Below are 26749 nucleotides of genomic sequence, written 5' to 3' on the forward strand. Positions count from 1 at the left end.
CCCGATGATTTGGCCGCAACGCCAGGGCCGAGCTGGGCAGAGGCAGACCCCCAGCCCATCGCGACCGCTTTCCCGTCGCTGGAGGCACACGGAGATCGTGAGCTTTTCCCTGATGCTGGAGTCATCTGGGGAGGAGATGCCAACGAGGACGGAGATGAGTCGGCTGACTCGGAGCTCCTGCTGTCTGACGACGAGGAGGAAGATTCCACCTCCTTGGCTAGCAGCGGCTGGGCTGCAAAGCCCTCGGCTACCGGCGAGGTTGAAAAACCGACACCGCCGTCTCCCCTGGATCTCGACATGCAGGACATGTGCAAGCGCGCAGCTGCCAGGCTCAACATCCCGTGGCCCGCCGTACAAACGGAGGTTGTGAAATCTCGTTTTGACGGTAAGAAATTGCCTAAGGCGAAAAAGACGGGGAAGCATCTGTTGCCTGTTTTCCCGGAGCTACTCGATGAGATAGCGATGACGTGGAAAGCAAAACCTTACAGCGAGAAACACCCCATCGTGGGGAGCTCCCTGCTGGATTGTGAGGGGATGGAGTCTATCGGCCTCCGCCAGATGCCACAAGTGGAGCCGTTGGTAGCGAGCCATCTTCACCCGAAGACGTCTCTGTCCTCATCGGCTCCATCTCTCCCCTCCAAAGCAGACCGCTTCCAGTCTAGCCTTACAGATAAGTGCTACAAGGCAGCGGCTCTGTCAGTGAGAGCCCACAACGCCTCCTCTATGCTAATGGCTTATCAAGCTGAGCTGGAAGAGGACATGACGACTAAACCAGATACCACAGTGTGGGAAGAAATCTGCGTTATAACTGACCACGTCCTCCGCCTCCACAAGGTAGCCATACAGGCTACTGGGAGAGCCATGGGCCTCATGGTTCTTCAGGAGCGAGCACGCTGGCTCGGGCTCACCAACCTGACGACTAAGGAGAAAGAGGACCTCCTCGACACCCCTGTCGTCCCTCAAGGTCTCTTCGGTGCGGCTGTTACATCCATGCAGAAGAGATGTGAGGAGAAAAAGAGAGATGATGAGGCTCTGAAACTCTGCCTGCCGAGGAGGACCCAGCACGTCACTCCAGCGGCACCGCGCCAGTCATTCGCGCAGGCAACGTCTCGCCCGGTCCCCGCTTTCAGGATTCCCAAAGTGCCTAAGACGCAGGCAGCCCCCCAGGCTGCCGGGGCCCCTAAGAATCCATGGGCCCGGAAACAGTCTCCCCAGGCCAGACCTCAAGCGGTCCCACCTCCTCCCCCCGCTGCCGCGATCGTGAGGAGGAAGAAGCGGCCGGCCTGACAGCCTCTCCTCCAGGCGGGAGCGAACCCAGTTTCCCCCCTTCATGGGCCGCCCTGCCGCCTCCCAGCTCCGTTCCAGAGCCAGTTCAACGGGACATGTCCCACACAGAGTGCCTGACCCGGGCCGGCGTTCCTGTCACCGGACCCGCCAGAGGGAAAGAGAGCCAGAGTTCACAGTGTTGTTTCGCAAGCACTTCTTTCGTGCATTCTGTATTAAAAAAGCCCCGACACGCGCATCCAGGCAGTTTGCCGAGGGCGCTGTCGAGTGTTGCAAAACACATGAAAAAATCAGACATGCAAAGAAACGGAGCAACGTCTGCCATAACGCAGCCCGTGGAGACTCGCGTTTTCCCGGCTGTGATGATGCAGATGAGCCCGTCACCTCGCTCGCCTGTGACAGGGGTGGCGGGACACCGAAATGGCGTGTGTTTAGCGCAGCGACCACAAGAGGGCGCCAAAACGCCATCTTCGGTGGAGTGGCCAGTGAGCCCTCTGTCTCTCCACATGGAGAGCTGGGCCACCTGCACTCAGTCGGCATGGGTGCTGAGGACATTGGAGAGGGGCTACAGACTGCAATTCAATGTCGCTCCGCCACATTTCAAAGAAATCGTTTACTCTCGTGCTCTGGGCGAGTCTGCCAGTTTTCTCCTGGAGGAAATTTCCACCTTGAGAGAAAAAGGAGCTATAAGAGTTGTCCCTCCCGAGGAAATGCACAGCGGATTTTATTCAAGGTATTTCCTCGTGCCAAAGAAAGGGGGGAGGGGGATGAGAGCCATCCTGGATCTCCGTGCCCTGAACCGGCATTTAAGGACATACAAGTTCAGGATGTTGACGCACGCCTCGCTGCTACGGTTTGTACGAGCGGGCGACTGGTTCACATCAATCGACCTGCGGGATGCTTATTTCCACATCCCCATATATCCCCCACACCGGAAGTATCTGAGATTTGCTTTCCAGGGGATAGCATACGAGTTTGTAGTCCTGCCTTTTGGTCTTTCACTGAGCCCGAGGGTGTTTGTGAAGTGCACCGAGGCAGCAGTGGCCCCGCTCAGGAAAAAGGGCATTCGGGTGGCCACATACATCGACGACTGGCTGGTGGCAGCCCCAACCCACCAGGGGGCGACTTGTCACACAAACGCTCTCATACACCATTTGGAGAGTTTGGGTTTCCAGATAAACGTGGAGAAGAGCACATTGACGCCAACTCAATGCATTACTTTCATAGGGCTCAGCCTAGACTCCCTCCGGGTGAGGGCTTTTCTGTCCCCGGAGAGAACGGCAGTCATACGGTCTTCCCTAGCACTGTTTCGCAGGGGCAACACAGTGACCCTCAAACAGTGCCAGAGGCTGCTTGGTCTGATGGCTTCCTCTCTAGTGGCGATAACACTGGGACGCCTGCACATGAGAGGCTTTCAGCGCTGGGTGGGCTCGCGGGGACTGGACCCTCACCGAGACGGCCACCGTCGCGTGAGAGTCTCCGCAGACTGTTCACTCGCTCTCCGCGAATGGAAGAGGCCAGGTTTCTTGTCTCAGGGCGTCGCCATGGGGGCAGTTTCAGCCAGGAAGGTGATTTCCACGGATGCCTCTCTTTCGGGCTGGGGGGCCACCCACGAAGGCAGGACAGTGAATGGGGAATGGGGCCCTCACATGCGCTCCACCCACATAAACTGTCTGGAACTGCTGGCAGTTCACCTGTCGCTAAAACACTTTCTCCCTTGGCTGAAGGGTCATCATGTTTTAGTGAGGTCGGACAATTCCACCGTTGTGGCCTACATCAACAGACAGGGGGGTCTGGGGTCCCCCAAGTTACACACACTGGCACACAGACTGATAGTCTGGAGCAGTGTCCACCTGCTGTCACTGAGAGCGACTCACGTGCCGGGGATCTTGAACTTTGGAGCAGATCTTCTCTCCAGGGGCAACCCGCTGTATGGGGACTGGAAGCTTCACCCAGAAGTGGTGAAGCAGATCTGGCTGCAATTCGGCCAGGCGACCGTGGACGTTTATGCATCCAGGGAGAATGCTCAGTGTCCCCTATTTTACTCGCTGCACGATCAGAGAGCTCCACTCGGGGTGGATGCTCTGGCTCACGAGTGGCCGAGAACCCTTCTCTATGCTTTTCCCCCAGTGGCCCTCATTTCTCCAACTCTGGCCAGAGTGAGGGAGAGAAGTCACTATATGATCCTGATAGCCCCGCACTGGCCAGGGAAGCACTGGCTGGCGGAGATTTTTCAGCAGCTGTGCGGCCCACCTTGGCCGTTACCACTACACAGAGACCTCCTGTCTCAGGCACAGGGGGAAATATTCCACCCCCACCCAGAGAGGCTAGCTCTATGGGCTTGGCCCGTGAGTGGTTTAACCTGAACACAGTGGGGCTCCCTCATAGTGTTATCGATACTATTCAGTGTTCTAGAGCATCGTCCACTAGGACGCTATATGAGCACAAGTGGCGTCTGTTTGAAAGCTGGTGTGTAGAATCACAGGCCACCCCTTTTCAGTGCTCTGTGGCTGTGATTCTGTCATTTCTTCAGGCCCTGATTGATAAGGGTAAAGCCTTCTCCACCATTAAGGTGTATTTGGCGGCGATTTCGGCCTGCCATATTGGTTTTGAGGGGAGGACTGTTGGCCAACATCCCTTAATATGCCGTTTCATGAAGGGTGCACGGCGTAAATTGCCTACATCTAGGCCGTTGGCTCCATCGTGGGACCTTCCCACAGTATTGGCTGCGCTCTCCTGTTGCCCATTTGAACCCCTGGAACAGGTTGAGTTAAAATTTCTGTCCTTGAAGACGGCTCTATTAATTGCCTTAGCTTCTGCTAAACGTGTGGGAGAGATCCACGCTCTCTCAGTGCATCAGTCATGCATTCAGTTCTCCTCGGATAATACGAGGGTCAGTATGCGGCTCAACCCTGCCTTCGTCCCGAAGGTGGTCGGCACATGTTCCCCTATAGAACTGCCGGCTTTTTGCCCACCGCCTTTCTCCTCAGAGGAGCAACAGCGGCTGCATACCTTGTGTCCAGTCCGTGCTCTGCGCATTTACATGGACCGAACCCAGAGTGTCAGACAAAGTGACCAGCTGTTCGTGTCCTGGGCTAAACCACATATGGGAAAGCCGGTGTCTAAACAGCGCCTCTCCCATTGGATAGTGGGAGCGATTGCCCTGGCCTATACTAGCAGGGGCCTTCAGCCCCCTGCTGGCTTACGTGCGCATTCCACTAGAGGTCTGGCAACCTCATGGGCTCTCTTTAGGGGAGTTTCGATTCAGGAGGTGTGTGCGGCTGCATGCTGGACCTCACCTCACACATTTGCTAGGTTTTACAGGTTAGATGTGACGGCGCCTAACCTAGCGCATTCAGTCCTCAGTGCAGGTTCTTCCCAGGTGGGGGCTTCTCACCTGTGAGGTGCTGTTGGGGACAGTTGTCTTCTTAACAGGCATGTCTGGCAATCCGGGAGTCAGTATTTCTCCCATAGTGAGACACGAAACGAATGCTATGAAAGAGAACTTAAGGTTATGTATATAACCCCGGTTCTCTGAGTAGCATGAGTGAGTGTCTCACCAGACCGCCCTCCTTGCTATGGAAGCGAGGAAGAGGTGGGCTTGTTTTGAATGACATCTGACGCTATGTCAGGCTATTATATAGGGAGGCACTAGCCCCTCCTGACATGGGCGTCACCTAGCCAGCCTGTAAAGGCTGGCGTAATGGTATTTGAGCTTCTGATGAGGTCACGCAGGAGGCGTTCCCATAGTGAGACACTCACTCATGCTACTCAGAGAACCGGGGTTATATACATAACCTTAAGATCTGAAGCCTACACCTTGTTGCTATGAGGCCATGGTGCTAACCACCATGCTGTCCCCCAATTCTCCTGTGTCTTTGTGGGTTCTCTCTGGCATCCTCCCATAGTCCTTTTTTAATTGAGATTTTCATAAAAGTAAAAATGAAGCAATGACAGTAGCATAAAAACAAATCCATGAACTGAGAAGCAGGATGTAAAAAAGACTAAGTGAAAACATACAAAATCAGTGGGCTCATTGGTGGAGCTGCTCTCTCATTTTGGCTGCGATCTGCTCTCTCTTCTCGCAGTGCTTTCTCAGGTCTTTGACCTCCACCGGGAGCATGCTGTTCCACACCGTAAGCACAGACTCTTCATCTGACAGCCGAGACAAACAAACACTTTGAACTGATGAAGAAAAAAAGCTGCACAGCAGGATCGCTGCTTTCAAAGTCGTGTGAGAAACAATGAACCGCCGGACTCACCATTTTGATTCTTGTGCTGAGTTTGTCTTCGGCCCAAAACCAGCACCACATTCTCCCTGTTAAGTGTTTCTATTAAAAAAAGAAAAAAAGAAAAATGCAACGTTTTCACACCGACTGACTCAAGAATCAATGAACTTGGTCATCAATTTTTAATTTCTTCTTTACTTCAACTTCTTATTTTTTCTTGGGGCAAAATAATGTTGATGTGATATTTTTACCTTTAAGCGATCTTCAATATGAACATGAAACGGCAGTGTGTGCAGGAAACACAATTTCAATCACAGGTAATGTTTAAGAGGTACTTGAACTGCCTGGTGTCCTGTTATTACCAATCTCACAGTAACCATCAGCAGTAAGAAGATATTGGACCACAGACGCCTTGTACATGAGCACATATCTGTGCACTGATGAGGGAGCTGTTCCACAAAATATTTTTCCACTTTTAATATACAATTTTAGACAACAACATCGAACGACATCAGCAAGTATATAAGGTGCATAAATGTACGACGCTTCTGTTCCATTAAATGAATGCTGTGGTTGGCTTTATTATTATTATTATTACTGTAACAATACATTCACACCAACCAGGAACCGTGCAGATCTGCTAATCTGCCAGGAGAGTGGCAAGAAATTAAAGGTCAAACTAAAAACAAAAAGGACCCACGTATGAGTGCAGATGCCATGCAGCGGAGAGAATCACAGTGGGGCTCCATGACCTGCAGAATTTGGTGTTTGGGGAGCTCCAGTAGCAGCAGGTGGCCCCTTCTAGTGCCGATCCAGAGCATGGCGGCGCTTGGCAAGAGCAGGGCCTTCACTGTGGCCAAGGAGGGCGACGCCTCAGAGGGTAGCTCAGCTTCTCTGCCGTGCCCGCCTCTGTCACGTCTGCAGGGAACGGAGGGCATTAGCATGCAGCTGCTGTCGTGTGGAAAACTATCTGAGTTTTGAAAAAAAGACTGACAGCAGTCACCTGCAGTTTTCCTGCTCAGTTAGCGTTCTTGCTAAGTGCTCGGTAATGTTTGGCGTCTTTTCAAAATCGCACGTTAACTTCAAACCGTGGGCTGCTCTGCATCATCTTTTACCTTTTGTTTCTGATCACTGTGTTCTCATTCTCACTGTTTATTCAGTCAATGTCTGCAGCTAATAATGCAAGAGATCTGCCTCTGCTGTTCACTCTGGTTGGAGGGGGCCTGCTTTATGTCTGTATGCACTACATTCATACTCCAAAGACATGGAGTAGAAAAATACAGTTTTATTTAGTGGAAGTTAACAGTCATTGCGACTTTGTAACTGCAGAATAATTTCCATATGTCAGTGTGTGTCACGTGCGAGCGTACCTAATAATCTGAGCACAGTCAATACAGTCCACCATCCTCTCGCTCCTCTTGTCCCAAACCTCAACAGTTGTTGTCCTGGCTTTGCTGAGGTACACGTATTTATCCACAACCATACGATACACACACGCCTCGCTCCCCAGTGACCGCTGCTGGCTGAAGGGCGTACGCGCACACACAAACACACAAAGACACAGAATTTTGCTGTTACGCAATCAGTTGTAAAGAAGTCCAGATGAGACATTCACACGACCATTTCCAAGTGTTTTGTATTTTTTTAAAAGACAACTCCTGAAACATTTTGATCACACTTCATACTTTCTAATCTTCATAGCACCTTGAAAAAAACCCTCCATTCATATATTATGTAAATGGAGCTGGAATATATCATATATATGCATTTGTTTACAGAACGAGCTGCCTGACATTCCCACACAGACTTACTGGGAAAAGAGGTTCGGCCTTGTGTCGATGGACTTGCAGACATCATAGTCAGTGGTGAAGGAAAGGATCTTGGGTCCGCAGCCGGCCCACACAGACCTGCTGTCCAGTGAATGCACCGACTGGCCCAAACACATGACCGGAGTGTTGACGTGGCCCACACTGAGCGTTTTAACCGGTTGGCCGTTCTCCTGCTAAAAAACAAGAATTCCAGCTGATAAATGTGCACAATTAGGATGCAACTGCAGTATGTATCAGAATATCATCAGTTAAACAATCAAAAAAGGGCTTTTTCTTTATCCTTGAATACTTACCTTGAGCACGGAGTCCTCATAAATGCTAAGAATTCCATCTGCTGTCCCAACCAGCAAATAATTCTTTCTTTGACTAAAAACAAACAAATAAAAAAAAAGAGATCAACAGGGAACATATAGAAGTGGTTATAATACGACCTAAACTGGAACTGCAGCAGTTCACAGTGCACTTTTCCACATGCTTACGTGCGTCGAGGGTGTACATGGAAGTACAGTGATGTGACGGCGTCGGTGACCCTTTGCAGGTGGTGCCAAGTCAACGTGTCCCAACTGTTGATGACCACTAAAGAGCCAGACTGGGTGCCTGCCACCAGCCAATCGCTGTCCTCGTTTGGGATTTGGACAGTCACGAGGCACAGGACGGGACTGGTGTCGACCTCGAAAGAACCAGCCTGTGAACGCAAATTATAATTCGTTTCCATGATAAGAGAATCATTTTTACAGGGATTATAATGTATGAGATCCTAAAGGAGATGTCAAGAAACAAGACACTAAATGAATTAAATTGCATCAAACGTGTGAAATCAAAAACTTTCAATTCAGTTTCATTTATATAGCACCAAATCACAGCAACAGTTGCTTCAAGGTGTTTTATATTGTTTTTGTTTTTGTTGTTTGTTTTTTTCGCCTGTCCCGTTTGGTTCTTTTGCCATCAGAATCATTGTCTAAAGGCAAAGAAAGATGCCCAACGGAAAGGTGTTTTATATTGTAAAGCAAAGACCCTACACTAATACAGAGAAAACCCCAACAATCAGCTGACCCTCCTTCTGAGCAAGCACTTGATAACAGTGGGAAGGAAAAACTTCCTTTTAACAAGAAGAAACCTCCAGCAGAACAAGGTTCAGGGAGGGGCGGCCCTCTGCCACATTAACATAGTGTATCAATACCTGTGTAGCGACCGTGTTGGTGTTCAGGTCCACAGCTGTGATGGATCCCTTCTTCTGGGTCCTGCTGCCTCCACCAAGCCAGACCCAGTGGCTGGAAGAATTGCTGTCGGCGGTGCGAGAGCTCAGAATGAAGCACTCGGCACTCAAAACCCCGGGAACCACAAGCTCCCTCATAAGACACAGCATTTCACCTGAATTCAACCTGTCAAACACCTCCACCCATAACACACACACACACACAGACACACACACAAAAGCTTCTTAATTGTGTATCACTCAGGCAGGACTAAAAATCATAATTGAGTTAAATTTAAATCTGCTGCTTGCACTTCTGCATTTCTGTTACATAGTATCCACTTTACTGCCACTAGGGGGCGGTGGCACCACCAGATAGAAAAGGTGAACAAGCTGGTTACACAGTCTGCGGGTCCTAACCTGAGCAGAAGTGGGTCGATCCTGTGGGCTCTCCCTCAGACATTCCTTTATTAGAACCTGAAAGCTGGGCCAAGGTGAGCAACCGTAGTGTTTTACTGGATCTGTGGAAGAAGTAATGCACACTTTAGTGAGTTCTCTTTAACTTATGAAATATATAAAACAACACATATAATGTAAATCCAATTCAAATATACTAGTATAAAAACTGAGTACTACTTTGCCTTTTTTTAAATTAATGTGGCTTTAATGTCAAGCATTTAGTTACTTGTACGTGGTCATTATTAGTACCAGGTCTGAGGTGGCTCTCTTTTTCTTAACATTCACTGTCAGTGATTATAGGTGAACTGCCGCATTCCCACCTGGCAGCTTTCCCTGAACTGCAATTTCATCAAACTCGCTGGGAAACTTCATGCCGTCTAAAATGCGCTCGCCACGCGTCATCAGGTCGTAGAGCAGCAGGCCGAACGAGAACACATCAGCCTGCTGATTATAAATCACATTACCTCGGGCAACCTCTGGAGCTCGGAAACCTGTAATCAGTTCATAACAGTATGACATCATAAAGCAGTCCAATCAAAGTGGACAAAAAAAAAAACAACACAAAGACAAATATGTCTTCAAAATCAGATTTTAAAAATAATTTAATATTCTGATCGCATGACAGATGACTCAATGAAATAATAATTAAGAAAAACAAAAAAACAGGCACTTTGGACTCTGACCTGCTGTCCCCTCAGAGCTTCTTACTCCCATGCTGCAGCAGTACTGAGCGATGCCGTAGTCTGTGATCTTGGCGATGATGTCAGAGTCGGTCTTCAGGTTGAACAGGAGGATGTTGTGAGGCTTCAGATCCCGATAGATGATCATGGCTGAGTGAAGGTACCTGATCACACAGGTTTGACAAAAAAAACAACAGGTTAGTCGATTTCTGTACTTTACACGGGCATTTAAATCTGATTTAAAGATATTTAAAGTTATTATGGTGGTTAAAATCTAAATCACAATCTTAAAATTAGTTGATGATTATGTGAAGAATTTCTTGATGCTGGGTTAAGATAACATGTCAAATGTCAACAGCTCTTCACTCTTTACCTGAGCCCATCTGCCACCTGCAGGGCAATCCTGTGCTGGAGCTTTTGGTTGAAGCTAACGTTCTTGTTTTCGAAAAGGGAATCCAGAGAGCTGCGCAGAGCCAGCTCCATCACCAGGACCTGAGGAGTCGAGCCGGCTGCCAGCAGGGTCACCAGGCTGGGGTGACGGAGGCGACCCAAAACGACTAATTCCTGAAAAACAGGGAGAAATGTGAATCGATGACGGCAAAATGCATCAAAAGTTTAGATCTGAAAAGGCTGGTGACATTTGTCATTTCTGAAAGATACAAAAGAAACAGAGGTCAGGGAGATGTGCAGCTCTTCCTGCTGAAACAATGTATGATGTCTAATCACTGCTGAGCCACAAGGACAGTGAAAACACAGGTGTCTGGGACACAGAGATGTTAGGAAGAGGAATGTTGGGACTTTGGTAAGCAAAGTTTCAGTGGTACCTGTCTGAGGAGTCTGTAGATGTAAAGCTCAGAAGCATGCTTGTTGAATATCTTCACAGCTACGTCTTCGTTCTTATAGACGCCTCGATAGACAGTTCCAAAGCCACCGTCCCCTGTTAACAAAAACAATATGAAAGAATTAAGAAACAAAAATGAAACTAAAACAGGAAGGTTCAAAATTAAAAATGGTGCTTTTAATAATCTGCTTTTTCATAAAAAACAGAAATTATCGGGACATTACACAGCCGTACCCAGTCTGTTCTCTAAAGACAGATCTACATCCAGTTCTTCACTGTCCAGTGTTGTTCCTGCAGGCTGGTCACTCAATAACAGATCAGGGGCTGTTTGAAAGACGGGAAGAGTGCAGGGCCGATTTTCTGCGCTCGCTCGCAAGAAATCTACAATCAACAAAGTTATCATTTTAGACTTCTTGAATCCATGACAGTAATACAAAACTGACCTGACTAAGGAAACAATACAAGTGCTGATGTTTTAGTGCACACACCTGTAAAAATGTCTTCCAGGGGAATCTTCCTCCACTCCTGCCCATCCTCTGGGCTGTACAGAGCCCACTTCTTCAGCAGAGCTTCTCCACTGCCGTGCATGTCGGTGTTTAGCAGGCCGGGAAACCATTCCTCCAGCAGGGAGTCAATATGATCCACCACCTGACCCAGCAGCAGCCGGCCTGGGGGAACGCAAATGAGGGCTTACAAAGGAATGAAAACTGTTAAGACAACAATCGCAGACACCTCCATAACTCACAGTAATAATTATTAGTACTGTAATGCATTTTCAGCCCTGGATGTCATAGAGTGGGTAATGCTGATAATGTGTGTTTTTTTTAAGCCATTTTTATGAAGGTTCATTGTAACTAACCCACAAATGGAAGCGTGGCATCCAGTTTTGCCACTTTAATCAGTTTCATTTAACTGTGACACCACCATAGAGTTACACCACCCTGAGCTCGCCCGATCTCGCCTCAGCTCTCTGTGGTCGTTGTCTTTTTATTGCTTTCAAACACTGGATATTTCAGGATAATTATCATCCTTAAATACTACAGCACCTTTGCATGATGCGGGCACGGTTATTCTGACACAGCTGGAGGGATTTTCCTCCACCAGACAGTACGCCTCCTGGGACCAGTTTAGGTAAATTCCTCTCCTCCAGTAGATCCGGTTGGGTCGGACCATTTTTTCTGGATAGCACACAGTGTGAAATGCATTCAGTTAACAATTGGCTTCTTTAAATATTGCACTGAAGAAGTCAACTGATGTACTGGTGTATGTTTAATTTACCCCTTCCACAAAGCAAGTAGGAGGATGTTTCTAGCAGGCGGCTGATCTGCCGAGACCAGTAATCCATGGGGAAGTACGGCATCTCATACAGTCGGACGATCACCTCAGAGTTCTCACAGTGAGGCAATTCTATTACGGGTCTGTGTTTGGACAAACTGTGGATTTGGGGTTGAGTGGTTAGAGTGTGTGAAGCAGTTATTTGTTGATTGTATTTCCACAAAGACAGCCTACCTGCTGGGTACCAGCAGCTGGTCCTCGCCAAACGGAAGAGCAATCTGAAACTTCTCCAGCAGCTTCAAGAACTGTGTCAGGTGACTCTTTGGGAAACACTTCGTCTCAGACAGAAACTTTTCCACAACAGAGCGCTGGACCACTCCTTTAGGATGCTCCCAGTAGCCACATCTCTTTAAGGTCAGTTTCTGCACAGAGGAAAGATAACACAAGCATCTGTGCATTGAACAATTCTCACACGGCCATCCTCCAAGTTCCAAACCTCTCTCTAACTCCTCCTCATCATCATAGTCGTCATATTATGATGCTAGAAGGACAAATACAGAAAATCTTTACCACCTTAAGGTTCACGATTGAATTACTTTATTGGGTCATATTTAGATTGTAAAGTTCTAATTAAGCTCATTTTAGTGTAATTTTCAACCTCTCTCAGATATTTGTTTCAGTTATGTTGTATTTCTTGTATTGAGCTGTGGTTTGTCTCTGTTCTTGCTGCTCTAACACAGTAATTGCCAACTTTTGGGATGAATAAACTATTTTCTTTTTCTTAAAAACCTAAAAAAACAAAACAAATGCATGTGATTCATAACAAGAAGGGCTACCTGTGAGATGACACTGCATAGCCACTGTGGGTCAATAAAGTAAAGCTCCTGAAGCTCAAGTGCAGGATCATCGAAGTGCAATAGAACCCCTGCAGTGACAAAGATGCAACAAAACTTGTCAGATGGCGACGCAAAGTGAAAACACACTCAAGCTGGATATCCAAGCTACTCTGCAGGATATCACTGTGTGAGTGTGAAAGTGCTGAGGCAAAGCTGCTATTTTATTTTCAAAACTAATTCAGACTGACCGACTTCGCTGAGGAAGTGGATGGCATGAGGGAGCTCAGCTTCCTCCAGCTGCAGCTGACTCTCTTGGATGAGCTGCAGGAGCTCGTGGTGCCTGAGGACAGGGAACTCTGGAGGAACCCTGGCTCTTTCCTGAAGAATCCGGCGCTCCAGCTCCACGTAGCTGTCTGGCACCAGCTGACCCATCACAGGCTGGTCTTGTATCTATGAGAGGAACAGGATATGAATGCCTTCATTACCTCCCTTGGCACAGAATAAACTGGAGTATGTATATGAAATGAGATGATGATAATGTCATCCCACAGTTTGTAGTCAGACCATTCGTGAAATCCCTTTAACATAACTGACAAAGTGCTGCAGATCATGTAAATGATAATTATAAGTGTGTTTTTAATTTCATTGCATAACTTACTATTGCACAGCTAAACTATGACCATTACTCTGCAGTAATAAGATCTTGTTTTTCTCAACTTGTTCCATTATTTAAAGAAATTATTAGCATATTAGAATATATGCTCTCTAAATGAGGATTATGAGCTTTACTGATTGAACGGAGAGTATTTAAGGTTCTGTACGATTAAGTCCATTCATTTTTTGCAGCCTTTAGGAATATTATTTGATTAGTTAGTTCGAGTTATAAGAGATGAATTGAGGGAATTTTACAGTTCATGTAGACTGTGGGGGAAATTATTGTGAATTTGCAGGGCAATCTACTCCCTATGTGCCAATTCACATACAAAGACCCAAGCAGTGTTTTCAATAATGACAAGTAAGAGCAGCGCAAACTTCCAGTTTAAACACTGGGTACAGCTGCTGACTGTGTGGCTCTCAAGAGACTTGAGAGACTCCAGAGGACTCTCCAGAGGAGAGTTACGCAATTACAAACTGCTCCACCATGTAAACCTGTAAAGAGCTGACCAACGCCTTATTCCAGGAAGCAGGTTAAGCTAACAACTCAGTCACCGTGAACTTCACCTGCTCCCCGGCAGGTTTTCTTCAACAAACTCTGAGTGTCTCTCTAACTCCTTCCCTCCTGCACCTGAACCAGCAGACAGACACCCCCGATTCACTTCCTCAGGCTTAAAGTCACAGCTCAAAGACCAGACAAATGAATCCATTTGATGAAGCTTATGTATTGTTTTTGTCTTTTTACACACACAGAAATCCCAGTTAGGCATGAGTGTGCTATGCCTAACTGGGATTAAGTGCAGAATTATAAAGGGCTCAGCTGCAAACACTGAGGGTGAGGACTCAGTGAAGAGCTACAGGACGGAGACAAAGTTTTGGCACTGCACTCACAGCTTTGAGCCATCCACCTGTGCAAATTACACACATCCACCCCCCCAGAGTCCAAATAATTTAAACAGCCACACCTTTCCCTGACCTCATGATGATTTCCATCGAGGTCAAAGAGAAGCTGTTAGGAAAGGATAATAGGAGATCATCTTTTTGGATTATTCAAATGCACCCTTAGTCTCCTTATGTTTCCTTTTACCTTGAAGCTGGTGACCTCCCGGACAATAGCCTTACGGAGTCTGGCGATGGCATCTGAGTCCTCACAGACTGAGACCATGTAATAATCCCTGATAACAGGGAAGCCTTGGTGGGTCAGGAGCTCCTGTCTGATTTTGCTCAGGCAGTTCTGCAGCTGTGAGTCCTCACTCACATCTGTGTGGGTTCCCACCAGAATGACTGGAGACAGCGGTGCTACTGCCTGAAGATGTAAAAAAGAAATAAACAAATGAACAGAAGATACATTAAAATATCCAGATATAACTTAAATGCTGCCCTACTGCAGACTCAGCTCAGATCAGGCCAGGAGAATGATTACAAGTTCACAGACTTTTATTTCTTATGACTAGATTTACTTTGATGTTGAAGAGCCAAGGTTTGAGAGCGTCCACTTGACTAGTTCCCTTGCTGATGTTGTAAACTACCAGGTAGAGAGCTCTGGACGTCAGGAAGTGAGGGTGAGAACCACTGAACTCCTCTCCACCTGTGGGGTAAAGATACGGGCAGGGACTCTAAATCACAGCTGCTGTAATAAGATATCCAACTATCAATTTATCTTTTCAGATTTTACAAGAGGGCCAACCTGAAAAGTCCCAGACATTCAACACCATTTTCTTCTTGTCTCTTTCCTTGACGGTCCAGTCGCGGACGTCAATGCCAAAAGACGTCTGTTTTGAGTTCAGCTGCGAGCGTTTTAGCTTCATCAGCTGCTGGATCAGGCTGGTCTTTCCACTCCCTGCGTTCCCCACCACGATGAGCTTCATCCGATAGTATGGCACTGCCTTCTTTAGTCGCTGCTGAAGGAACCTGACAGGAGAGTATATAAGGTTCTTTATACAGGATAACATCAATGAAAAAAAAACAAAAAAGCAGCAGAATGTCAACCCCGCCTGACCTGACTATGTCTTTTGTCTTGCTGCCAATGAGTTTGAGATCCAGCTGCAGCTGAAGGCCATCTAGTGGCAGGTCCCACAGTCTGCTCAGTTTTCCCATTTCATCTGGGAATGAGCGCAGGTTAGTGTTATGACTCACATCCAGGGAAGTCAGGCCTTCCAACAAGCCAATCTGGGGGGGGATCTGAATGCAAACAGCACAACCCTCAAAGACAACCCTTTACAACAATGTGTTGTTTACATTCTAGAAAGTGCTGTATACACTCTCTTTTACCTCAGTGAGCCTATTGGCACTAAGGTGGAGTTTCTCCAGTCTGGTCCATTTGTGGATAGGTCCACTCAGATCCAGAGTCTGTATGCAGTTCTGACTGAACATCAGCTCTCTGATGATGCTGGACACCCAGGATGCTGGACCAGGCAGGACAACGATGCTGTTGGTTCTCATATCTACTGACCGTAACCTAACAGGACGTATCGTGCAAGTAGAGAATCAGAATCTTTGAGGATTTTTACAATTTTATTACTGATAGGACTTTTGAATTAAAATATAAGAACAGAAGGTGAGGATCTGGCTTACACTGGAAGTTCAAGTACAGCCTCGGGAATTGATGCAAAGCTATTGTTTGCAAGTTTTAGTGTCATAATCTTAGCTGGTAGACGGGACAGGGAACCTGGAGAAAACAAAAAATGTTTCTACTTTAAAAAATATAATATAAATGCAAATCAATCATTCTTGAATAATTCTAAATTTAAAAAGTCTGATGAAACCTGTAGCATGAAGCTCTTTTTTCACTGTATGTTTAGATAGTAAAATACTACCTAGACTGAACTGATGGTGAAAGAATTAGTGTGGAATTTATCAGTCAGTTGGTAATACTCACAGAGTTTGTTCATAGAGACATTAAAGGTTTCCAGTTTGGGGCAGCTGCTCAGGAAATCTGCAGAAATATTCTCCACGCTGTTCTTGCTCACATCAAGCAACTTAATCTCAGGCAGACAAAGAGGTGTGCACAGCTCAGTGATACAGTTTCTGAAAAGAAAAAAAAAATCACCTTCACAATTCTGCAAATGACGTTTGTGGATCCACGATAAGATTGTTTGATGTAAAACTATCAATTTCCTTAAAAACCCTACCCTTCCATATAAAGCTCCTCCAGCGTATGCATGGTGCGGCCCAGCTCGAAAGGGAATGTGGTGATTTTGTTGAATGAAAGGTTGAGCTGCTGCAGTGATGGACAGGTAACAGCAGGGTCAAAGGTCAGCTGGGGGCCAACGCAGTTACGAGAGGCGTTCAGCATTCTCAGCGAGGGCAGAGACAGCAGCTCCTGTGGCAGTGACTGGAGCTGATTACCCTGCAGGTCTAGTCGAGTCAAATTCTTCAAACTCTGAGTCAAAAAACAGAAAGAAAAAAAAAAATGTAGCCCACGTTTTTATCTTTTAGTTCTTTTTATTAGTGCAGATCGAATGCAGACCTTACCAAGCAGAGTTCAGAGGGAAACTCCAGCAGACAATTATAGCTCAGGTCCAGACGGTGGATATGCCACAGCTGCTGCTGGACAAAGCCATCGTTGAGGCAGGACAGGGAGTCCAGCTCATTTCCAGATAAGTCCAGCAGGTGGATCCTCTCTTTCTCTTTTGGCAGAGCAGCAGAGTTTTCGGCAGACCCCAGCACTGACAAGGCGATAACAAGAGCAAAAGCAATAGTTTCATTACTCAGATACCTTTTATCCAATTAAAACTAATACACAAGAGCACCAAATTCATTTCAGGTATGATAGAGAGCTGAAAACACACACTTGAAAAAAGTAGCTAGGTGTGGACCAGGAGTAATGCCTGTTGACCTGTCACAGCGCCATCATTGCACTCAGTATGTCTTTTACAGTGTGGACAAACAAAAACACAATGGTGTGTGAAAGACAAACTGCTGCAACACAAAACATAGAAGAAGCACGCTGTGGTTTTATAGTTACAGAAATAATCTTTGGTCCCTTCTGGACATTTCGTGACTAAGACCATAAGCACGTGGGACTGCTGCTCTTCAAGTGGTGGTTAGAACTGATGCTATCATTATTGCGTGTTACTGTGTTATTGTGCTTGGTTAGCGGAGCAAGAACAGTGTGTTTCTTGGCTCAGAACAGTGTCGAGTTTAGCAAAAGTCCACAGTGTCTGAGGCTACTGTGGTAAAGTGGGGACCTAAGGACAGCGTGTATTAATGTCAAATTAAACGGCGCTCCAGGATATGGAGCACAGTTTTTACAATTCAAAGCTGCCACAGTCTTTAAGAATCTCATTTCCAAAAACAAGCATCTTTAAACTTTGAATATTCCTCACTGGCCTCCTTTATTTCACGTGATGTCTTTAAGAAGGAGCTGTACATGCTTCCAGCATCCTTTCAAATGTGGATATCTTAGTGTCAAAAACAGAAGTATTATCCAAAAAAATAAGATGAATTCATGGAATAAGTTGCTGTTGTCCATGTAACAACTAGCGATATGATTTTATATAATTAAATACAGGATCAGTTATCGAAGAAAAGAAGAGGCAAAGAAGAAAAAAAAAGGAGAGACAAATATCACAGATCACAGATCAGATTTTTCAGATACCTTTTTGACTCGAGCTATTCCGTCCATATCTTCTGTGAAGGGGCTCAGTGTGCTCAGTCTCAGTCTGACCACTCTGGACATACGAGCACAAGAAAGCTTCATATCAGAGTTATAGCAGAGACTGTTACAAAAGAAGGGACTGCTTAGGGAAGTAAATCTCTGAGTCCAAGGAAAGACATTTTTAGGATCATACTTAAATAGCAATTAAAAAAAAAAAAAAAACGGCGATGATAAAAATAAAATAAAATTTTAGGGCCAAAGCATAAAATGCCAAATGTCTTTTAACAGCTCTTACCTCTGCGCTGACATGTCTGCGACGGCCCTGCTTCCTCCTTAAGGATTCCCCCCTCAGCTCCTCTGATGAATTGTTGTACGACTTTGGAGAAAGAGCGCCAGACAGCGAATCACTTCCTATAAAAAAAGATACACGCAGTAAAACGTAAGTGCTCATACAATACACTTGTAGTATATTTGAACCCTGATTGTTTTTACACGGTACCATTCACCATGTGATATGAAAGTGCTGCCAACTAGAAGCCATATTCTCTTGCTGCTGTCACCAAGGAGGTTGTGTTTTGGTCGGGTTTGTGTCTTGTTCTGTCTGCAAACACTGTAGCTCAAAAAGTGTTGAATGATCAAACGTTGTAGGGGTGCAGAGTGGGGTCGTGTTAACAATCCATTAAAATTTGCCTGACGTCCACCGAGCTCTTCAAGGTCAACTTAGTGATTTATTTACTGAACGAAAGCCTCATAGCTAAGAAACTGTGATTCTTACAAGTGTGGTGTGCATTTTACTGTATTGGTATTGTATAACTATCCAAAATATAATGTCACATTTGACCTCTGACCTCTCCTTCAAGGTCAATAGATTGATCTGAAGGTTAAAGTAATAATAATGCTATACAGAGCTGTTTATGTGTGCTGCCCCTGAATCACATGAAAGATTGAAATTGTTTGACTGAACCATATTAGTTTGTTGCATCTCAAACTGTCAGGGAAAAAAGCAGCACACTCCATGCATTCATTATACATGCCCATGTGCCCGTAGTGTGAGAAACTGGGCAGAAATGTGCCAAATGACAAACTCTGGAGACTTGATGATCATTTACAGATGTGCTTTTAATGTGTAGTTCTTAATCGAGTCCGTGCGAGACTTCCTTTTGATGCAAAAGGTTACTGCAAACTGAACGAATGGGTCACTGAGACACCGCCACTTCACTACAAATAGGCCGAGTCTAATCGCAAGTAAAAAACATACATGTATAATGAATTACTCTGGCAGTGGAAAATGAAGGATTTCCATGTACAGAATGTTCAGCTGTATTTCTGAGAAAACAACAACGCTGCTGGAGAACAATGCCACTACAGTGTAACCGATTATTGCTACTTAGAGCAATGTTAGAATTATACAGTCTCTCTGAACAGCATGTAAATCTAATAATCAAGTGTCAGTTATGTGTCTTGTTTGTTGCCCGTGCTGGAAGTTATCTAAAAGAGAAGTACAAGTAGTGCTCCAAGTCTGTTTTAGATAATATTAGGATAATATTTTCTACTCTTGGCTCTGTATAATGTTACTGGAAAGAGATAACCCAGGCACAAAACTCTGGCTGTGAGCACAGCAGCCCAAACACAATGTTGTTGACAACTCTGGTTTATGAGGAGTTTAATCAGACAAAACTCGGTTATGGGCAGTGGGAATTGGAGAAGCTACAGTGTTATATAGCTACAGAGTTCAAGAATATGAAGCTGGACTTTAGCATGAAATGTCCTATTTAAGAAAGTCAGGTGAAAATCAGCATCCCTTTACCATCACTCTCCATGTCATCGTTGAAAAACAGGCCGTCTTCCAAAGAGGTAAAGCTGAAGCTGGAGTCGTCGCTCTCATCAGAAATGTAGCCAGAGGTCAAACATGGGTCAGTCACTGACCGAGGGGGACAGCTCACACTTTTGGGCCTCTGGAGAAACTGGATGTACTTTGCCAGACTCACGCCCTTAGCTTGAAGACACAAAGATATTCAAATTAGAGCTGCAAATTGAATCGATTTCCCCTGCAGCTTTTTTCCCATCATCCAATAAAATCCTCATCAGAGTTTCCAAGAACAGAGAGCATCCTTAGTGTGTCAGATATGTTGTTATGGTTCTGTTATGGTTCTGTGCGAGTGCTGCTACTTTTCACTTTATACTTATTCCCTTAGGTAGTAATATTTAAAAAAAATACTGCAAAGATTTCTCTTGCTGTGGATTATTCACAGCTACATGGAGTCACATGACATCTGGATAACCTGCGAGTATATCCAGGCTTTTATGTCGTCAGGATAAGTGATCTTATCATAGCGGAATGAAAAAGCATCAAAACCAGTGTCTCTAAGCAGACAGCACAGAGATGGTCTTTGTTGGGATTTGGCTCTATATAAATGATTACATTCAAACTGCTTGTTTTATCTAAAAAACAAACAAACATAAAATTGTGATATAAAACTTAGAAACTCAGCAGTTCTTCCTCACTGTTGTTGTAGCGTAGACTGTGAGTTCTGCTTCTTTCGGCCAGCAGGGGGCTCAGCCAGGCAGCATCCAGACGGCCTAGCCTGAAGCCGCCCAGGCACAGGGCATTGTTGTTGAGGTCCAGACCCAGACGGCCAAGTAACTGGATGACTGTGGGCCCGTCACCCCTCTTCACGCTCACGGCCAGAGCCCTGCGGAGGTGCTGCTCGTGGCAGCCTCGGCTTAACAAGAGTTCCACCAGTTCCAGAGGTCCACCTCTCTCACAGACCTGAAAACACAGGCCATGATCGAGACTGAACTGATTGTCTTATTACTGATTATTCGAGCATAACTGGGAATTGAAAAACACATGAGTGCTAGGTATTATTTGTAATGAAGCTTAAGTGTCATACAAGCACTGTACCAAAAAATTCTTTAGTAACTCCAGTCTTATCCATGTCTCAACCCTTACTGTGGGTGGAGACTCTAGGAATGATATCATGAATGCAAGTCACCGAAAAAAGTTTCCTCCATGAGATCAGCTCAGCGTTTTAGAAAGGGCGACGAGCCTGGACATCCAGAAGGAGCTCACAGTGGACTTCCTGCTCCTTTGTGTTAAAATGAGCTAATTGAAAAGGTTCAGGCACACAGACAAGATTCCTCCTGGCACCTCCCTTTGCAGGTTTTGTAAGAATATCCGACTGAAAGGAGAACCTGATGGTTGCCCCACAGTTTGCTGGAGAGATTACAGAGATTACATCCTGTCATACCTGGGAACACCTAGGGATCCAATAGGTGAAAAGCACCGCTAAGGAGAAGGACATTGAGAATATCCTGCTACTGTGATGTGTCTTTGGAGAAACAGAAGAGGATTAATGGATGGATGGATGGATGGATGGATGGATGGACGGATGGACGTACATAGTACGTAGTGCTGAACAAAAAAGTAAAGCTGAGGCCTGTCAGAAAAATCAGGGTACTCCTTATGTAGGAAATCGATAATGATTGGGACATACACATGTGGGGTTCGTCCTGTGGGGAAAATGAATCTCTCCTCTAGGTTCAAAGTCACAGTTATTAATCTTTAAAGCAATGGACCAGCCACTTCAAGTATTGAGAAAAAATTAAACGGGGACCACTGAGGCTCAGGCAGAGTGGGTCACTACCAATGAGACGGTCTGTGGATCAATCCCTTGGCTCTTACAGTCCATGTGTTGAAGTATCCTTGGACAAAATGCATCCATAGGAGAGTAAGTGTGCATGTGTGAATGTCAGATAAAAGTGCTTAGTCATGGATAAAAGCATTGTATGCCTGTGTGTGAATGAGTGAACGAGACTTGCTCAAATTGAGTAGAAAGGCATACTATAAGTACCAGCCCATTTAAGTCAAATCATGCTGAAACCATCGTGACCTCTGACCTGGTAAATGAGAGACTCATTTTTGGTCTTCTTGTTGATGTCAGCTCCCAGCTCAATCAGACACTCAGTCATTGTTGTATCTCCATCCATGCAGGTCTTTTCCAGCATGCTGTAGTGCAGCTCTGAGTCGCACCACATTTTAGACAGAGCCAGGCACACCGACTTCCGCAGCTGATCGCAGACAGACAGAGAGACTAGGAGTTAGAAAGGGCAGCAAGTCTCCTTTCTAGGAAAGCATGTCACAAGAAATCTCAAACTAGCAGACCATGGCTTAAACGATTAATGTATTGTGAGGTCATTTGTGTTCACAAAGTAGCCTGTGTTTCAACACAACTGCTTCCTGATACTGGGATAGAGACTATTACCCTTGATCTTGCAAAACAGGAAATAATAATCATGAGTAAGGAAGTGCGACTGCAACCATGCTAGCAAATATCAAAGTTAAAAATCACTCACGCCCATCCTAATGTAGGAGGACAGATCACCTAATTATTATTTTTTTCCAAATTACTGGTCAAGTTTAAGTGTCTAAATAAATAAGATCAGATATTTGGAATCAATATCTGTATCTGATGATGCCTAGTAGAAAATATGTGAACATATTTGTTAAATTTTCATCATCATCAACATTTATTTATATAGCACTTTAAAAACACACCTGGTAGACCAAAGTGCTGTACAATACAAATATGCATATAGTAATAAGATAGCAGAAACCAGACATAGCAATAAAATTAATTAAAAAAAAAAAAAAAAAAGTCAGTTACCCACAGAGTTAAAAGCCAGGGAATAAAAATAGGTTTTTAATAAAGACTTAAAAACTGGCACTGATGTAGCCTGTCTAATATGGAGAGGAAGGTTATTCCAAAGTATCGGCGCTGCAACAGAGAACGCTCGGTCTCCTCTAAGTTTCAGCCGTGACTTTGGGACCGAAAGCAGCAACTGCTCAGCTGACCGAAGGGAACGAGTGGGGACGTGGGCCTTCAACAAGTCAGACAAATAAACAGGTGCCAGACCATTTAGAGATTTAAAAACCAATAAAAGGACTTTAAAACGGATCCTAAATTCAATTGGAAGCCAGTGTAGAGAGGCCAAAATCGGAGTGATGTGATCAAATTTACTTCTGCCAGTTAAAAATCGTGCCGCAGCATTTTGCACTAATTGCAAGCGTGACAAAGTGCCCTGCCCAACCCCTATTAAAAGAGAATTACAATAATCTAAACGTGAGGTAATAAAGGCATGAATAACACTTTCCAAGTCACGCTTGGAAAGAAAAGGCTTAACCTTCGTTAAACGTCTGAGGTGATAGAATGCTGATTTTACCACCCCGTTTACATGGTCATCAAAGGTAAGTGCAGAATCAATTTTAACTCCGAGATTTGTGATCGAACTCTTTAGTTGGGAAGTCAAAGCTGCAAGATCAACATCTGGAGTGTGAGAAAAACGATTTGGGCCAAATAAAATCGCTTCTGTCTTCCGATCATTAAAATTTAAAAAGTTTTTTGTCATCCATGCTTTTACATCAGTAAGGCAGTCAAGCAGAGGTCGACTTGGGAGACTATCAGAATGACTAAAAGGTAAATAAAGCTGGCAGTCATCTGCATATAGATGGAATGGCACTTTATGTTTTCGGAAAAATCGCGCCAAGAGGCAAAAGGTACAGTGAAAACAATAATGGCCCAAGAATAGATCCCTGTGGCACACCCCAAAGCAGAGGGGCCACAGAGGATGAAGCCGACCCCAACTTAACACAAAAGGTCCTATTTAAGAGATAGGACTTTAACCACAAAAGTGCCGAACCAGAAATTCCCACACAGTGCTGTAAGCGGGAGATCAGCAAATCGTGATCCACTGTGTCAAATGCAGCGGTCATGTCCAACAAGACCAGCACTGCATATTTACCACGGTCTGTCGCTATCAGGATGTCATTCATAACTTTTACGAGGGCTGTCTCCGTACTGTGAAATGGCTTAAAGCCGGACTGAAAGATTTCTGACAATTTAGAGTCATTCAAGTAGTCCATCAACTGAGTATAAACAATCCTTTCCAGAATCTTACTAAGAAAGGGAAGCTTAGAGATGGGTCTAAAATTTGATATGACTGAACTGTCTAAGCCCAGTTTCTTAAGTAAAGGATGTATGACTGCATGCTTAAGTTCCCTAGGTACTTGACCAGACAAAAGACTAGTATTAATAATGTTCAGAATGCGTGGTCTGATGGTAGGAAATACCTTTTTAAGAAAACAGGGAGGAACAACGTCATTTGGAGAGCCACACGGTTTAGCATTCAACACAAATTTCTCTAAATCAGATAAAACAATTGGTAGAAAAGCAGAGAACAAACTTGAGCAAGAACCATGCATGGCTGGGTCAGCAATAGGTAGAGTCGGAGGTCTCAAACTAGCAACCTTGTCCACAAAATAATTAAGAAACTTATTGCACATAACCGCAGAAGAGTGCAAAAGAATATAACCTTCTGTATTAAGTACAGAATTTATAGTGTTATATAGAACACGAGGGTTATGCGAGCTGGCAGCAATAAGTTGGGAAAAATAGGAGTGCTTGGCAGCCTTTACTGCTCTCTGATAGACTTTCCAGCTAGTCTTAAGAGCTTCCAGAGAGACATACAGCCTATCTTTTTTCCATCGTCTTTCACATCTTCTACATTCTTTTCTAGCGGCTCTGGTAAAATCAGTTAGCCAAGGACTAGCCTTTGGCTTACACTGTCTGAATCTAAAAGGAGCGACAACGTCAAGGACAGATTTACAAGCAGAATCCAAATAAGAAACTAATCCATCTGAGGTGGACAACTCAGGAGGATAAGAAATAAGTTGGTCAAACAATATGGAAAACCGCTCGGCAGTATCTGAGCCAAAAGCACGATAACATCGAGCAGGTACAGCCTGTTTAACAACAGGGTTAAAAAGAACAATGTCACATAAAATAGGCATATGGTCAGAGAACACCGCATCCTCGACGAGTACGTTACGGACAGATAAACCATGTGATAAAACCCAGTCCAGTGTGTGACCACGTTCTTGAGTGGCACCTTTAACAGACTGAACAAAATTAAAAGAGTTCACTAAGTCCAGAAAGTCCTTAGCCAGGGGCTTCCCCGGGCAGCACACGTGTATATTAAAATCACGAAGCAAAAGGATCTGGTCATACCGTGATGACCAGACCGTGACTTTTTAAAGAAATTCATTCAGTTGTTGTTGCTGTGGTGGTCTAACTTACTGGGCTGATGCTCTGGTCAGTCTCTTCTCTAAGGCACTGGAAGATATGCCTGTCAAAGTCTTCTTTCTGCAGTTCAGCAGCTGCTCCTGAACAGGCGTCCAGCATCCTCAATGCCACCTGTAAACACTGCAAACCAGACAGGAGGAGAAAGTTTATGAGGGCAACACTGTCAGCACTGCCTTTAACAAAACACACAGGGTAGAAATTAGCCTCAAAGGGCATAGCATCCTGCCTTTAAAGGCTTGATTTAAGATCAGATCTACAATTCTGTGACTATATCACTGTATCCAGATGGCTAGCAACCAATTACATCATAGCATGTGTAATGGCTATTAGCTGAACTGTCATCCAAATGTGAAAAACAGGGATTTAAATATACATAAAAATTGGTTATTAGCTTTTTTTAAAAATTGGTTGTCTTTAATCATGAAGGATAGGATGAGAACATTATGAAAAGAAGAACTCCGTAATTTACATTCTGTTCAAATGGGAGCTCTAAGACTTTTTTCTTCAACCCAATAATGTACTTTTTTAATTTTTAATGAAACTACGGGGCAGGTTTATTATGTCATGGCGTTATATCAGAGTAGTAACACTTGGGTAACCTTTAGCAGCATCTCAGAATCTTCTCTGTACTGAATGAGAGCGGTAACCACAACGGAGGCCAGTACAGGTAAGATCATCCTCGAGAGCTTCTTCTTGGACACAACGTAGGTGAGCAGGGTCAGCCCCCAGTAGTGTATCTCTGGAGAGGGCAGGAAATTAAGTTATTTGTCTTTAATAAAGTTCTGTTGAGAAAAAGCTTTCTTCAGGCAGCTAAAGGCAGTAAACACAGATTTAATGAAGTGAACAACGGGATTAGTTCAGCTATTCCTAAGTGAAAAACTAGTCCCCGGATCTCCCTGCAAATCATGTTAAGAGAAAGTTTGGCATTTTTTACACTTCATATGCATTTTTAAATCTGACAAAAATCTAACCTCGGTTAATTCAGTCTGAGGTGTGAATGACAAATGTGTACCTCGTTCCTGTGGGAACATTTGTAGTGTGTGCAGCACTGTGTCTATCGCCCCCTGCTGGCACAGAAGATCCACCGCACCAGAGCAGTCAGCCAGAGCAGACAGCACCTTCAAACCACATGTTTGAATGGCTGAGCTGCTGATGAACTGTACACACGTGAACGCATACACGCACATGCATAGAAAGGAAGAGAGACCAAAATGAATTACAGATCATGCTGCATTAAGTGTTTCTCAAAATATGCTGCGCAAGTGTTGCACACATCTGCATCAGCAGAAAGTTAGTAACAAATATAAATGTGGTTATGTACTGCTGGAATGGATGAAACATTAATTAGAATAAAAGTTAATGGATAAATATCATTTTAGCACACTGTGTAATATATAATGACATAAAACAACTTTCATTAATTTGAGCTTTTCTCTTATTCTCTTTTGTTCTTTAGAGTACACTGAAATGCTCAACAGTAGACAAGTTCATGATCTGGGACTCAGTCTACTAAGACTAAGAGAAGTTTCTTGGGTTGTAAAATAAATAAAAATCACATTATCCTTAACATATTTGTCTCAAACATGAAAGAGCCCCAGTCTGTGAAGAGGAATAGACACAAATCCAGCCTAAGCCATAATCTAGTGTACTCTCTGCGCATCCTAAACTCAGACAAATAGGAGGCTTGTGTCAGGAAGCACATCCAGCATAAAAACCGTGACAAAT

At 44.8% G+C, this 26749-nt stretch overlaps 1 protein-coding gene across 1 annotated transcript in view; it reads right to left on the bottom strand.

Moving 5' to 3' along the window:
* The window catches only part of lrrk2 (leucine-rich repeat kinase 2), a 41280-nt gene that overhangs the window by 2849 nt on the left and 11682 nt on the right, over positions 1-26749 (bottom strand). Inside the window, exons 15-51 of the mRNA XM_063479127.1 lie at positions 26037-26181; positions 25624-25763; positions 25019-25144; positions 21783-21953; positions 20388-20652; positions 19690-19878; positions 18178-18293; positions 17883-17955; positions 16757-16950; positions 16414-16664; positions 16161-16309; positions 15857-15950; positions 15554-15740; positions 15282-15463; positions 14970-15193; positions 14743-14870; positions 14370-14588; positions 12877-13078; positions 12629-12717; positions 12027-12214; positions 11796-11950; positions 11564-11695; positions 11006-11185; positions 10752-10898; positions 10501-10613; positions 10050-10240; positions 9680-9840; positions 9317-9487; positions 8958-9058; positions 8523-8735; positions 7822-8027; positions 7636-7708; positions 7325-7515; positions 6884-7036; positions 6214-6431; positions 5547-5615; positions 5305-5439 (exon numbers count right to left, since the gene is read on the bottom strand). Coding sequence (XP_063335197.1) covers positions 5318-5439; positions 5547-5615; positions 6214-6431; positions 6884-7036; positions 7325-7515; positions 7636-7708; positions 7822-8027; positions 8523-8735; positions 8958-9058; positions 9317-9487; positions 9680-9840; positions 10050-10240; positions 10501-10613; positions 10752-10898; positions 11006-11185; positions 11564-11695; positions 11796-11950; positions 12027-12214; positions 12629-12717; positions 12877-13078; positions 14370-14588; positions 14743-14870; positions 14970-15193; positions 15282-15463; positions 15554-15740; positions 15857-15950; positions 16161-16309; positions 16414-16664; positions 16757-16950; positions 17883-17955; positions 18178-18293; positions 19690-19878; positions 20388-20652; positions 21783-21953; positions 25019-25144; positions 25624-25763; positions 26037-26181 — 5928 coding nt within the window. The 3' untranslated portion in view covers positions 5305-5317. The remainder of the gene's footprint in view (positions 1-5304; positions 5440-5546; positions 5616-6213; positions 6432-6883; positions 7037-7324; positions 7516-7635; positions 7709-7821; positions 8028-8522; positions 8736-8957; positions 9059-9316; positions 9488-9679; positions 9841-10049; positions 10241-10500; positions 10614-10751; positions 10899-11005; positions 11186-11563; positions 11696-11795; positions 11951-12026; positions 12215-12628; positions 12718-12876; positions 13079-14369; positions 14589-14742; positions 14871-14969; positions 15194-15281; positions 15464-15553; positions 15741-15856; positions 15951-16160; positions 16310-16413; positions 16665-16756; positions 16951-17882; positions 17956-18177; positions 18294-19689; positions 19879-20387; positions 20653-21782; positions 21954-25018; positions 25145-25623; positions 25764-26036; positions 26182-26749) is intronic.

This window comes from Pelmatolapia mariae, linkage group LG7 (assembly GCF_036321145.2).
Source record: "Pelmatolapia mariae isolate MD_Pm_ZW linkage group LG7, Pm_UMD_F_2, whole genome shotgun sequence".
In the NCBI taxonomy this organism is placed as follows: domain Eukaryota; kingdom Metazoa; phylum Chordata; class Actinopteri; order Cichliformes; family Cichlidae; genus Pelmatolapia; species Pelmatolapia mariae.